Source organism: Carassius gibelio, chromosome A6, assembly GCF_023724105.1.
Source record: "Carassius gibelio isolate Cgi1373 ecotype wild population from Czech Republic chromosome A6, carGib1.2-hapl.c, whole genome shotgun sequence".
NCBI lineage: Eukaryota > Metazoa > Chordata > Actinopteri > Cypriniformes > Cyprinidae > Carassius > Carassius gibelio.
Window position 1 is genome coordinate 9,210,591 of NC_068376.1, and position 15,135 is coordinate 9,225,725.

The 15,135-nt window shown below is 36.9% G+C and overlaps 1 protein-coding gene across 2 annotated transcripts in view; it reads left to right on the forward strand.

The window, feature by feature from the left end:
* Positions 1-15,135, forward strand: part of LOC128015423 (cytoplasmic protein NCK2-like) — a 70,450-nt gene that overhangs the window by 53,239 nt on the left and 2,076 nt on the right. For both annotated transcript variants that reach the window (XM_052599244.1, XM_052599243.1), the window contains one exon: positions 14,120-14,838. In XM_052599244.1, coding sequence (XP_052455204.1) covers positions 14,120-14,838 — 719 coding nt within the window. The remainder of the gene's footprint in view (positions 1-14,119; positions 14,839-15,135) is intronic.

Genomic DNA, 15,135 nt, shown 5'->3' on the forward strand with positions numbered 1-15,135 from the left:
ATTTAATTTGCAGTCACAAGCCTCCCGGTTTTCATCCAAAATATCTTCAATTGTATTCCACAGACGAATGAAGCTTTTACGGGTTTGGAATGACATGGGGGTAAGTGATTAATGACAACATTTTCATTTTGGGGTGGAGAAACCCTTTAACATTTATTGCTGTCAGGTTATCTGTCTTACCATATTCACCACTGTGATGGCTCAGACCGTGGCATGTAGATGGAAAGAGTCATGAAAATAAAGAAACTGAAGAACATGCTCAGAAATACATTGATTTTCACAATCAAATATTTATGTTGTAAGCTAATACAGGTTTTTGATGTTGTCACATGACATTTCTTAACATTTTTGCCATTGTGACGATACATACCAAGTCATGTAATTAGAAAGAGTCGAGCAAAGAAAGGAAAAGAGAGAAGAACCTGTTCAGAAATACAGCGACATTCCAGAATATAAGAATAATTTATAGTTTATTTATATGTATGTATGTATGTATAATATTCAGTATGTAAAACATTCAGGCTGGACTCTCCTTTTGTTGCTAAGTCTTATCATGTTTGCCATTGTGTTGGCTCAAACCGTGGCATTTGGAAAGAGTCATGCAAAGAAAGAAACAGAAGAATATGGTCAGAAATATAATGATTTTCCAGAATATAAGAATTTTTTTGATGTATTCAGATAAAACTTGATATTTCATTCATGAGACTGGGCTTACCTTTTATTGCTGCCATTTTTCACCAAGTCTGCCATTGTGATGGCTCAAACATGGCATGTAGAAAGAATCATGTAAAATAAGAAACAGCGAAGAAAATATTCAGATATATAGTGATTTTTCTGAATAATAAACCATGCTGCAATGTACCACAAATGAACAGTATTATGGTGTATTACCACGTTTGACATTGTGACGGCTCAAACCATGGCATGTAGTTGAAAAGAGTTATGCAAAGAAACAGAAGAAAATGTTCAGAAATGCAGTAAGTTTGGATTTGTAAACGAGTTAATAATTTTTTTTTATACCTTATATAGCTGTCAGATGATTTACTTTACCACATCAGTGTGGCAGATCAAATCATGGCATGTAGTTGGAAAGAGTAATGCAAACAAAGAAACAGAAAAGAAAATTCTCAGAAATATGCAGATTTTCTATAATAATAACAATAAAAGATCCATGTTGCAGTTTAACACAAGTTAATACAGTTTTTTCATCGAATATTCTTAGAAATATAATGATTTTCCATAATATAATAGTATTTTGATGTATTCATATAAAACTTTGAGATTTTACTTACCTTTTATTGTCACATGACATTGACTGCCAAGTTTGCTATTGTGACGGCTAAAAACAAGACATGCAGATAGAAAGAACCATGCAAAGAAAGAAGCAAAGAACATATTCAGAAATACAGTGACATTTTCCACACATAAGATTCATGCTGCAGTTGTAAACAGAGATGTATAAAGTACTAGAGACCCATACTTGAGTAAAAGTACAAGTGCTCTATCAAAAAAGTGACTTGAGTAGAAGTTGAAGTGCTCTTTAAGCACTACACTTAAGTAGAAGTACTAAAGTATTCAAAAAATTTTGTACTTAAGTATTGCAAGTAATCTATTTTAAAATTTACTACTCAAGTACTGAAAGTAAAAGTAGAAGTATTGTGTTATGTAGCTATTAAAGAAAGTAGTCAAAAGTTTGAACATATTGTTTTTACTATTTCAAATTATTAATCTAAAGGACAATCACAATTCCTTTGACTGTAACTTCTTGTAAACAAAAAACGGTTACTAGGGTTAGTTAACCCAATTTGCAAAATTGTGTCATTAATAACTTACCCTCATATTGTTTCAAACCCGTAAGACATCAGAGGGTCATTTAGAATTTTTTGAAGCATCGAAAATACATTTTGGTCCAAAAATAGCAAAAACTACGACTTTATTCAGCATTGTCTTCTCTTCTGTGTCTGTTGTAAGACAGTTAAAAACAAAGCAGTTTGTGATATCTGGTTCGCGAACGAATCATTCGATGTAACCGGATCTTTTTGAAACAGTCCACCAAATCGAATTGAATCGTTTTAAACAGTTCGCGTCTCCAATGCGCATTAATCCACAGATGAATTAAGCTGTTAACTTGTTTAATGTGTCTGACACTCCCTCTGAGTTAAAACAAACCAATATCCCGGAGTAATTCATTGACTCAAACAGTACACTGACTGAACTGATGTGAAGAGAGAACTGAAGATGAACACAGAGCCGAGCCAGATAATGACTCGTTCACGAGTCAAGAACCGTTTCTGTCAGACGCGTCCGATTCGTGAACCGAGGAGCTGATGATACTGCGCATGTGTGATTTAGCGTGAAGCAAACCGACACACAGAGCGTCTGAAACGAACTGATTATTTTGGTGATTGATTCTGAACTGATTCTGTGTTAATGTCATGAGCCCAGGTGCAGTAAACGCCAATGACGCCATTGCATCGAGCGCAAAAGAATCGGTGAACTGTTTTCTTCAACTGGTTTATTGAATCGAACTGTCAGAAAGAACTAACGTTACTGATCATCCGAGAACCGATGCAACCGGTTCTTGACTCGTGAACGAGTCATTATCTGGCTCGGCTCGGTGTTCATTTCTCTCTTCACAGCAGTTCAGTCAGCATGCGCATTCTTCTTAATCGCTTGATTCGCTCAATGATGTGCCAGCTTCTGAATCTACAGTTCTGGCAGTGGTTTGTAATGGAATGATTCGTAACATTATTATAATTGTAACGAGTAACGATGCAGCACATAAAAAAAATATCGGAGTAAAAGTATTAAACTCAGCGAAAATATGTACCGAAGTAAAAGTGGAAGTAGGAGAAAAAAATAATACTCCAGTAAAGTACAGATACCGCCTTTTAGTACTTAAGTACAGTAGTGAAGTAGTTCTACTTCGTTACTATACATCTCTGGTTGTAAATGTATTTATATACTACACATTTTATTTTTATTTTTTTGTAAATTCAGAATTCGCTAACCTTCTATGTCTTTTTTGCCACTCTTAACATTCATTGCATTCGTGACATGAAGTTGGAAAGGAACAAAGAAGAACATGTGTAAGTTTTCTTTTAGAAAAAAATAATTGTTTTATGGAATTGAACAAGTCGATAATTTTGGCTGTCAATTTTGTTTGTAATGTATGTAGATTTACCTTCATAAATAAAAAGATATCTTGTTTCAACTAATCAAACATATGATCCGAAGTTACTACAGTACTGCTGTTCAAGTCCATGACATCATAAAAGTAGCAGAATGTATGAATTCTGTTTGAGACCTTACCTGTAACCATAGCAACACTGACAAAAGTAAATATCAAAGATGGCAACTGACTTGAATTGACTTGAAAAAGGTTCAGTTGAGGCACGATTTCCTTAATTAACCGACTGTCGCTTTTATACCTCAGTATAACATGTATCATCTGTGTATTAGTGACTGGACATTGTTAATTTATTTCAGTATTGAGTTTATATTATTCAGTTTATATACTCTGAGCAAAACTGAGGTCTCTATCACATACATTATTTCACTGCCCATATTAACAGGTTGCAGTATTCAGGATGTCCAGATAAGCAGGCAGCTCTGCACAGCATTGGTGCAAGCATTTGGTGCTTTAAAAAACAAATTGAAAATAAGCAACTGTAAGCCTATACATCAACACAACATTCTGCGATGTACATGTAGGCTTTTATGCAGCAACGTAATATATTGGACTACTCGCATATTGTTTGATAAAAGACATGTATCGGGCAAGTTTTACATGCAGCACACAATCACCCTCTGTTCTTGTCTGACTGAATCCAGGTGATTTAAGCTGTATTACATTTTGAGAATAAAAGACAGAATCTGTTTTAGGCCTATCAAGGGTTTCAGTCTGCAACATTGTCTTAACACAGTATAAACTACACATTTCAAAGTTTAGAGTCAATGAGATATTTGAACTTTAAAAAAAAAAGATGAAAAAAAAAAAGAAATGTATACTTTTATTCAGCAAAAGTGCATTAAATGGAGCAATTACATTTAAAATGGTACAAAATATTCCCTGGATAAATGCTGCTCTTCAAACGTTATTCCTGGGCGAAACGAAAAACAAACAAATACACAATCAATGATTTTTTTTATCTGTGTTCCACACTTTCTTGATCCAGCATAGCTATTTTCACTTTTTATAATAAAAAGAAATGTTTCCTGAGCACCAAATCAGAGTGTTGGAATGATTTCTGAAGGATCGTGTGACACTGAAGACTTGAGTAATGCTATTGAAAATTCAGCTTCATGATCAAAGAAAAATAAGTAAATATATAAAAAATATAAATTGCTATTAAAAATTGCAGTAATATTTCACAGTATTACTGGTATTACTGTATTTTGAACAAATAAAGCAGCCTTGTTATTGATATATATTATTAATTATTTGAGATACCTTGGTTTTGATGTCGTGGTTCTGTACATTTTTGGTACAGCAGGGAGGAAACGGCTGAACAGATTGCTCTCTTTAAATAAATTAAATTACAATTACAATTTTCTTTCCATTTTTTTTTTTACTGATGTCTTTTCCCGGTTGAAACACTGATTGAGGGATTACGTAAAGCATGAGATGTTAATTCATGTTTATTTCATGGTAAAACAAGTAGTTAAGAGGAAGGGATGCTCGCAGTGCCGTTTGAACTATGGTGTTTATACAGTGATCTGTTGTGCTACATCAAAGAGCGCCAAAATGAAATTTCCTGAAAAGAAAGAGACCGTATTATTATCAAAGCAACAATAAATATAAACCGGAATTTTTCAATGAAGTTACACACATGCATTGGTTACACCAACACTATCTGGACCAAAAGTGAGAGGGGGTTCGGCGAAAAATCGGCAGCTGTCAGCAGGAAGTAGCCGCCACTGGCAGCAGGAAGTGGCTGCCAATAAAACCGGACGTCAGCTATCGCTAAAAACCGGAAGAGGCTGTCAGTGACAGCGGCAGCAAGACAAATTAATAGTTATAATTTCTAATACTCATTTAAATAAGTACAAATGTCAATATTATGCGATTAAAAAGGTTTATCAAATATAAACAGAAAAATATGATTTGGCAAAACGTTAAATTCCAGCTGAATATTTATGAATGCATATTTGTGTACATCATTTTTTGTGTGAAATATGCATACAAATACCTATATACATTTGTATTTATTTTAGATGCACTTACTACTAGGTGTATGTTGTATATTTATTATACAGGCAACACCCACATACATAAAGACCTGACTACATGACAAAGAGATAGGTCTCCACAATGACTTTTATTTAAAAGCTTTTTTTATTTTTTGCTGTAATTTTTTTTTTACATTTGTAGTAATTCAAGAAACAGACACACACATACAAATAAAGTATCCATTACATGTGTAACAGACTTTGTATAGCACTATGACAACATATCTTGTAAACAGTATTAAATACATCCAGTAAGCAAGTAGAAAAAAAAAAAAAAAAAAACTTTATTCAGATATCACAAATACCTATCCTGAGGTATTTACAAGACTTTCAGAACAGAACTGTTCTGAGTTATTCAGAGTTGTTCCTCCTCGAGCAGCATGCACCAATCACTGCAAAACCCTGGATGGGTGTTTTCCGAGTAAAAGCCTTGCATCTCTCCTCGTTTTCCTCTTCCAACATAGCCTAGAGGATTCATAAGAAAACTGAGAGATTAATGCATAAAATACCTTAACAGTAAACAAGCATGCACAGCCATATGAATGATTATTCCTATTGCCATCAACCTAGCAGTGATCAGAATTTCATGCATAATGTGCACACCTGGTAAGCAGTTCTTGTAAACGTCATTGCAGTGTCTACAGGGCTGCAGTGTGTACATTTTGTAAAATTCCGGGAAGGTCTCAGCCTTTGTTCTCCATTTAGTTACACCTGTATATTGAAATGAGCATAATAAAATAACATTACAAAAGATAAACATTCAGACACGTCAGAGAAATTGAATGGTATGGCACCATTTTAAACATCTTTAATCAAATATGTAAAAGAAAATACATACTGTCAAGCCAGCAGACGTGAGCCCTCTTTCGAAAGGAGTCCTTATCTACCAGACTTCTGAATTTGTAACAAACCAAAGACAGATTCAGTAACGCAACATCACCCTCCTCCAGGACCACGTGAAGAAGAATATCCGACAGGACAGCATCTGGCAACTATTGGGTATTATAAACAAAGCAAACAATTACTGCAATTTACAAACATCACAGCCTAACCTCCCTAAAAACAGAATGTGCATCCTAGGGGAGCAGGTAATATTTAATACATTTATAAGGCATTTGCCATAAAGCTACTACTAGCCTTTAATAGTTAGTGAGGATAAATACTGTAAGTCTCTGCTTCTGTCATATTGAACGTGCTACTACCATCAAGATTCCGATGTTCTGCACTTCTTTCTCCTGCCTTTTCTCCTCAAATGCTTCCAACATGGCTGATGTGCACCGCTTCTTTCTAAAAAGAAAAACAAACATGTAATTTATTACAGAACATTACTTATGTAGTCAAATTTATTTTATTCACATATACCTTCCATGTGTCATTTTAGATAAGAGCAGATTCACCCACCACCTCCTGATATGGGAAATATCATGCTGAAAAGCAAAAGACAATTTTAGAAAATTGATGTTTAAGATGTCAAAAAGTAATACATTTCATAAACACTGAAAAAAAGAATAGGGTTTACCTGAGTGAAGTCAAACTCCCAGTTAAGCGCCATATACAATGCATACTGCCAAACAGATAACACATTAACAATTTTGAATATAAATCAAACAGTTCATTAGACAAAAAAAAAAAAAAAAAGGTATACATAAGATATATTTTTAATTGGGATCAGCCTGATGTCTTTTGATGACAACTGTTATGGATGTGCAGTTATGCCCAAGATGAATGTGAAGGGGAAATAAAACCACTTGTTACCATTAGCATGAATACACCGCAATCCACTGATGCTGACTGTGTTGGAACACCCTGGAAAATAGATCAAAATAGAAGATTAACATTTTCCTTATATTATAAGTTTGTATGTGACATGAATAAGTACCTTATTTTTAACAAGCTTCCAAGATCCTGGAATCATCTTTATCGCGATTGAGCTTCAAAAAAAAAAAAGAAAAAAAAAATTATATTATTTTTTACATGCATGCATGCATACGACAGCGAGAGAGAAATTCAGTGATGAACCACTTGACCTTGTTGTAGGTATAGACAGTAGCAAGATATTTTTTAAAGCTACTGCATATGCCTAAAGCCAGAGAACAAAATGTTGAACTGAACCACTGGACTAATATTTACAACTTCAATGCATGGGTTCACACTCAAGGCTTAAGCTAGTTCCAGACTAAAATGCATGTTTGAGCCGTTTTAACAAAGCATATCTTAAAATATGTCAGTACCATGCCTTTGTCTCAAGATGCACACCAGTTATGTTTTTAAGACATTTTCGTAAAAGATACTTAAAATGTTCTAATTTAACCACAGCCTAATTCTGGCTTAATCCAAGCCCTGTCTGTGAAACCAGGCCTAAAAGTTATGGAACGATGAACAGTTCCTTTAAATTTTGTAAGTATTTTGCATTCACATGCTTCGAACTTCAACTGGAACACAGAACCATGTTTTCCCCATGAAACTTCATGGAACAGAATTATACAGCATGTAAACCTGAACATTGATACACAGTCAGTATCTCCATAACCACTAGGGTCAGTGGAGTCAAGGAAGTGTATCCTTTTAAGTTTCGGCAGCAAAACCTGTAAAATACACAAAGTGTCTACAATAACAGTTGTTATTTCTTGGTTTAGTTAAGTATACAACCTTTATCTAGATAAAGATGGGGGAAATAAGCCATATTATGATAACCAAAAGTCAGAGAAAACCTTGGATGAAAACAATATTTTTTTTCAAAAGACATTCCCAAAATAAAAAAATAAAATAAAAAACATTATTTGAAGAACAACCAAATCACAACTTACACACAGGGTCCAGTGACTTGACTTGCACAGAGGAAAAATGATGCAGTCTTTTGAGGAAGCATCAACCTGTTGGGAGACACAACATAAACATTTGTATATTTTTTTCCCATAGACTAAGTACATTTATAAAATTACATTTAGACCACTTAGTGAATGCCATCAGGATACAAGGAGACTTTCAACCAGCATAACAAAATGTTTCTGTAGAGAATCACCTCTGTCACATTTTAGGTGATAACATTAAAGCAGTGCATTAAAATGAAACTACGTTTAGTTAAGTTTCTAAAACCACTTACAGGCAGAGACAGAAACGGGTCACAATTTAAAGGTGGTTGCCAAGTGGCCACTACATATGAATTGACAGCATGAACATCCTTGCCCTGGTATAAAAAAAAAATTAAAATAAAAAAAACACGTTACAACTGATCACAAAAGCACAAATATTATGTAATATTAGTTACTGCTAAACAGGCTTGTTAGTGATACCTGTATTACCTTTTGTGCAGAAATTATGGTTAATTGAGAAAGGCAACAATTCACCACCTATTGCATAAGGATCACAATGTTTTAGGTAAAAAAATAAAATAATTGATCATAAGCTGCTAAATATATATTAAAATAAAAGTTGTGTAACAAAAATATCCATTAACTGTTGCTTCCACTTCCTGGTTCAATCCTAAAGACATCAAATCCAATCTTTTCAACACTGTGGTACCCACTGCACCTATGATCTCTTCCAGTGATTGGGTCTCATCCAAAACATGATCCAGCTAAAAAAATAAAATAATAATAATAATAAAAAGACAAACATCAAGAATTAGATCGTCAAAAAAGGCTTTAATATTAAGATTCATATTTATAACTAATCCAGTATTCTTTTTTCAGCTTTGTTCAAGACATGATAGTTGATTATTTTCTTTGTGAAAACATACCAGTGCGTTTGGCTGGTTTTGCAACTGGAAATCTGGGATCTCCTTCCTGGCACATATATCGGTCCGTCCCCAGCAGTCAGTGTCAGGCTCTCGTGAACTTGTTGAAACTACAAAATACAGGTGTTTGGAATAATGAAGTAATGTTGATTAGAAGGAAAATAAAAATTAATGCTTTCATTTCATCAGGTGGTTTGTATTAAAACATTGCACTATTCTTACTGGCTACCGAATAACACGTAAAAAGCTTAAGACTAAAGCTGGAGATTTACAATTACACAGCAATTCAAGTCAGCTTTACCTTCTGGAACTGCTGTGGTACTGCCTGTAGAGAGCAAAAAAAGGGACATGTAATTAGTATATGAAAACAGTTGTCTATGGCTAGTCATAGACAATTTAAAAAGGCATTAGGATGACTTTATGAAAGGCACTAAACACTAAAACAACTACCTTCACTCCTGAATGTCAGTTTCCCATGTAGGCCAATGTGGACTGATTGCTTCGCTTGCATTTTCAAAGTTTGGGTGTATTTGTCATTAATCCTTTTGTTGTGAAGATGAAAGTACAGTCGAAGAGAGAACATATAATGTTCATCTTTCATTTGACACAACGAGTACTTGCTAGAAGACAACTCCCGGTTTAGCTGTTCTGCTACGGAGGAGTTGACAAGAGCAGCCAAATTTGGGGCCAATTTCAAACTCCTCAAAATCTCCTCTTGTCTCCTTTGATTTTTCTGATGGAAGCGATCATACAAGGAGAATCTTGCATTGGTCCCTGTCACAGGATGCAGTAAGGAGAATCTGTCAGAAGAATTGGCAGTCACATTTCCAGAGACTGTTCTTGATGAGAAGCCAACACTTGTCACCCATGGGAACCGGACTTCTAGTCGTTTTTCTGCTGCAGCCTGGATGTGCTCAGGAGTGTTTGCACAAAGCCGGCCATCATATGGCTGGAAAAAATCGCTGGTTGGTGCGATTATTAACGTGTCTTGCAACACGTCCAGCAATATCTGACACAAACACTGTGGGAGGGTGTTTAAAGCTCAACAGAGCATCTCCATGATCACGGGCTGACTCTTGCCACCACAGTGCTGATTGGTAGTACACAACAGAGTGTGTGCAAGTCATGTGCAAAACACCACCTACATTTGACAAAAACAATCAAAACGTATGACAAAACAAAAAAAATTAAATTAAATTAAACAAATAAACACAATGTCTTACCACCAGCTTTCTGAAGCTTGATAAACATCTTGGGGTACAAATCCTTGTAAAGCAGTAGCTCCTCAAGTCGGTTTATTAAGTCAGTGGTACTACCTACATGTGATACTCCAAGGGCATTGCAGGCTTTCACCAAATCTTCTCTCTTTGGCTAAATATATATAAAAAAAAGTCACGGTCAATAAAGAAACGAAATATTGAAAGAAAACATCATTAGCAGAATAATGTAATGTACATACGGTTTTGGACTCCAGCACTTGTAATATTGTATCTTCATCCATCTCCAAGCCACAGCTTGAGGGAAATGCACGATCTTTCTGTGACAGACCCTTGAACACTTCAGTCTTTGGAACAATATCACTTATCCTAGAGCAATTACCCAGCCATGGAGTAAAGGCTGTGTATGTCAAGGGACATGCATAAGGATTGTCAAGTGAGTTTCCTAAAATGCAAAAAAGGAAAATAAACGTCCATTTATGGATTTAAGATTTTAGCTATGGGTAACCCCACTTTACCCCCAAAACAGCTCTTACCGTCACAGAACCCAGAAGCAATCATTTTCTGTTCAATTCTCTCCCATCTGGTCCTCACATTAACTTGAGTGTCTTCTTGGCTGATATTGTCCAAGTTGGGCCGCCTAAACAGATGTGCTAATATACAACCAAGCAAATAAAGACTAGTCATTATTTGCATTCACAACACAAAATTCACACAATACACCCTCAATCTGTTTTACTTGGTAAATCGAAAGCAATTTTCCAGTTTCCATCCGCAATCAAAATGGGAGGGCTGTGACCACATCGGACACATGAATAGCTATAAGAGTACTCCCTCAGAGCAGAGAAATGATAAAACGCCTTTCGAATCAGATTGTGCGGAAAAGTGATGTTGGCATGATCTTCCATTGTTTTCAAAAAACGTCCAAGGGCAATATGATTCTATAAAAAACAAAAACTCACATTAATAAACATGTAGAAGCATGTGAAATGCAAGTCATGTTTTCCTGTCACTCACTGCAAGTCCAGATGTCAGAAGAGAACAGAGAGGAATGGTCAAAAAAGTCCTGTTTTCATAATTGTGAAATCCAGACTGATACTCCTGAAACCTCACTGGACGTCTACAAACAAGGCAGTTCTTCACATACACTGGCACACCTGGAGAACACGGAAATTGAATAAAAGATACGTTAAAAACACAATGTGAAAATACAAAGATAAACGTTTCTGAAATTAACCTCGAGTCACTGAGGATACGCCATACACCGTCCCATGCCGTGTAATTAGCACCCTCTCTCCCAGAGCTGGTGGAGTTGGGCCAGGGCAATAAGGACAGTTGGACTCCAGGGGTTCAAACAAGTCTGGGATTTGGCGCTCTTTTGTTGACAAATCCTCTGGAAGGTCTTCTGGCACCCTCTTTTTCCTCCACAAATAATCTGTCCAATCCTGTATTTCAGCAGAAGCCAGTGCTGCCACTTCTGTCTCCGTAACATCTCTGACCCTTTCATCCAAATCACTGTCTCCAGCATCTGGGTCAGTTTGACAAGAAAGGAGGTGGGGTTTCTCTTGAAACAGCCACCACATGCTCAAGTACCTGTGCACACAGCTTCTCATTTTATTGCGGCACTGGCAGTGCCACTGGCCCACATGGCTATCAAAAGAAACCCTTGTCCTTTCAAACTGACACCAGTTGTCTCTTACCCCAGTAAAGACAGAAAAATAAATAAACCTGACAGAGGTTTGTTCATGCCAAAAAATAGGAAACACACAATCAACACCACTAGTAATACTTTTGATTCTGAGCTGCAAACATTCATCTTGACGGGTTCTGGACATCAGGCCACTGTCTACCATTGACTGCAAAGAGTCCTCCCTAAGTGCTGGTGGTGCAGAATAGCACACAGCTTTATTTGTCCTCTGAAGGTGATCACACTCCATGCCTGGATTGCCACTTTCTACTCCAATCCTCATAAAATCACGACACAGAGGAGATTCACAGGCAATAGTCCCTGAGACTATTTGTTTTTTTACATGAATAGGGACTCTAGGTCCATGGGCATCTTTTGGGGTTACAAAAATCCCATTTCTCTGATCAATACAAATGACTGGTGGTTGCTCCTGCCTGACATGCTGCCTTGCCTTAGGGTTTTCAGATGGCCCTTCTGAGGGAAAATATTTAAATATATAAAGACAATATGTAGACCAGGACCAATAAATATTAAACATTGATAAATACCAGTATCAAAAGTACATACTATCTGGCCTGTTGGTAACTTTGTCTGTGACTACAAAGTCTGTAAACAATACAAAATGATGAGTTAATCTTAACATGGATTATCAAAATAAATACAATTTAACTAATTACATTACACATACCATGATTATGAAGGTGCTTTTTAAAGTCAGGGGCACGACACAAGATGTGCTGACACTTAGGGCAATGCCAATGGCACCGCTTACTTTGTCAGGAACTCAAACAAAAGCAAGGAATGCAATATTTTTCTAGAAAGACAAGAAAAAGTTAATACATTTTAATTTACTGTCAACATGAACACATGTAAAATGCATGTGTGGTTTGTACAATGCTTACGGATGCCATTATCCTCAAAATATATGGCATACTTTAAATGTTTTGCCTGAAAGTGTTCAGGATTGGACAACACCCCAGATGTACAGTAGGGACAACTGCCTGTCCCAGAATATACCTCATCCATTCCTAAATAAAGTGGTACACCTGCACATGCATTGTATAAGATAAAATAACATACTTCAAAATTAGCAAAACAAACTTGCAAATAAAAAGGTAGAACAATTCAGAAGTTGAATAACATTTTCCCATGGATAAGTCTTCTCATATTCTGTTCAAATTCACTCAAGTTAGTAGGATTTTGGAAATGTAATGGCTTCTTACCTGTCATAACTGATAGTCAGGTACACAAAAGGTGAAGACATAAGAGAAAGAAAACAGAAGGCAGCGATAGAACAGTAGTTCTTAAAAGAACTGTTTGGTCAATTGTTATAGTAAAACGAAAAAATGAATCAAAAAGTTGATGGATATCTGATCACCTGAAAAATTAAACAAAAAAATATGGATAGTGTTGCACGTGTATCCTCTATAATTCCAGTCAAACAGCATTCGTTTTATATTATTCAATAGACTCTTGTTAATACATTAACAAACGTTAATATTTAATGGTAATATTTGAAGTTAAAAAAAGCCCCCTAACAGACTAAGAGCAACGATACATGATGTAACATGGTATACAAACTACGTTTCTACCATTAATTATATTAAATTGAATAATTAAACTAAAATTGTCAAAGTCACACTGTAGTTCACTAAGATAACAACTAAAATCAAACTTACAACGCAAGAATTATTCATTACTCCGATCACTAATTTCTCCGAACTTACCGCTAGATCGATCGACGCCACTACTGAAGCGTTTGGCTGCTGTCGTAGTTGTGATTGGTTGCGTCCACGTTGGTCGATATGGATTGGCTGCTACCGAGTGGCAGGCCCCTCCTACCCTCCGACTGCCAGTAACTGCCTTCCGGCTGTAAACGGCAGCAACTTCCTGCTGCCAGCTGCCGATTTTTTATTTAAACCCCATCTGCCAAAAGTACTGAAGTAATGTACTGAAAATTTTCAGAATAAATAAAATTTTCTTTATGGTTGGCAGCAACTAGAGATGTGATGGATGAGTTCAAGAATGTGAAAAAGATAGATAGAGGACAACGAGAGGAAATGTGGTGGGCTGCAGTAATGATTTCACATCTTCTTTCAGCAAGAAATGATTAGTATTGATGATTTTACAGCGTTAATCAATGTCCCTGCCCTTTTATTCTCTACTTCTAATTAGCAGAGCTCAGAGGCTTGCGTTTTACATAATAACTGCATCTGATGTCTAATTATCTCGCTTTCTTTTTCTCAGGCCTGGGAAAAACGAAACGGAAGACGAGCACACGGGAAGCCTCTCCAACACCCAGCACAGATGAGTACTCGTCTAATGGGGGCGGAGCAGATCGAATATATGATATGAACACTCCAGTGGTGGTGAAGTTTGCCTACAATGCAGAGCGGGAGGATGAGCTCAGCCTGGTGAAGGGAGCCCGGCTGATGGTGATGGAGAAATGCAGTGACGGCTGGTGGAGGGGCAGCTATAACGGTCAGGTGGGCTGGTTCCCTTCCAACTACGTCCAGGAGGAGGAGGAGGTGGAGGACACGTCAGCTGACCTGCCCGCTGTCTTCTCCTCACGGCTGGGCCTCAGTAATGGCCAGGGCCCCAGAGTCCTTCACACTGTTCAAGCGCTCTACCCCTTCAGTTCCGTCACTGAGGAGGAGCTGAACTTTGAGAAGGGTGAGATGATGGAGGTGCTGGAGAAGCCAGGGAATGACCCAGAATGGTGGAGGTGTAAGAACTGCCGTGGGCAGGTGGGTCTGGTGCCAAAGAACTATGTGGTTGTGCTCAATGATGGTCCATTAGCCGTGGGTCCCCATTCCCAGCAGAACAGCTACACGGAACCCTCCCACACGGGGAAATTCGCCGGAAAGGACTGGTACTATGACAACGTGACACGGCACCAGGCTGAGTGTGCACTGAATGAGAGGGGGGTGGTGGGAGACTTCCTTGTGCGAGACAGCGAGTCCTCTGTGAGTCAAGTATTTATCTGCAGAACTTTCTGTAGCTGTGAATAGTCACTCGAGTGTTGTGCAGTTATTTGTGTTCATGATGTCATTTGCAGGGTTATTATTGGTAACTAAAAGTATAAAAAAAAATGTAATGAAACAAAGCTAAATATAATATAAATATAGAGGCTGACACATCAAGCCAACATCAAAAAATAGTGATGACCAAAAAGTTGCGCATGACCACACCGCCAAGTCAACAGCCAACAGCCAGTACATTCTTGTTGAGCTTGAGAGGAAATAACTGTTTATATCATCAGG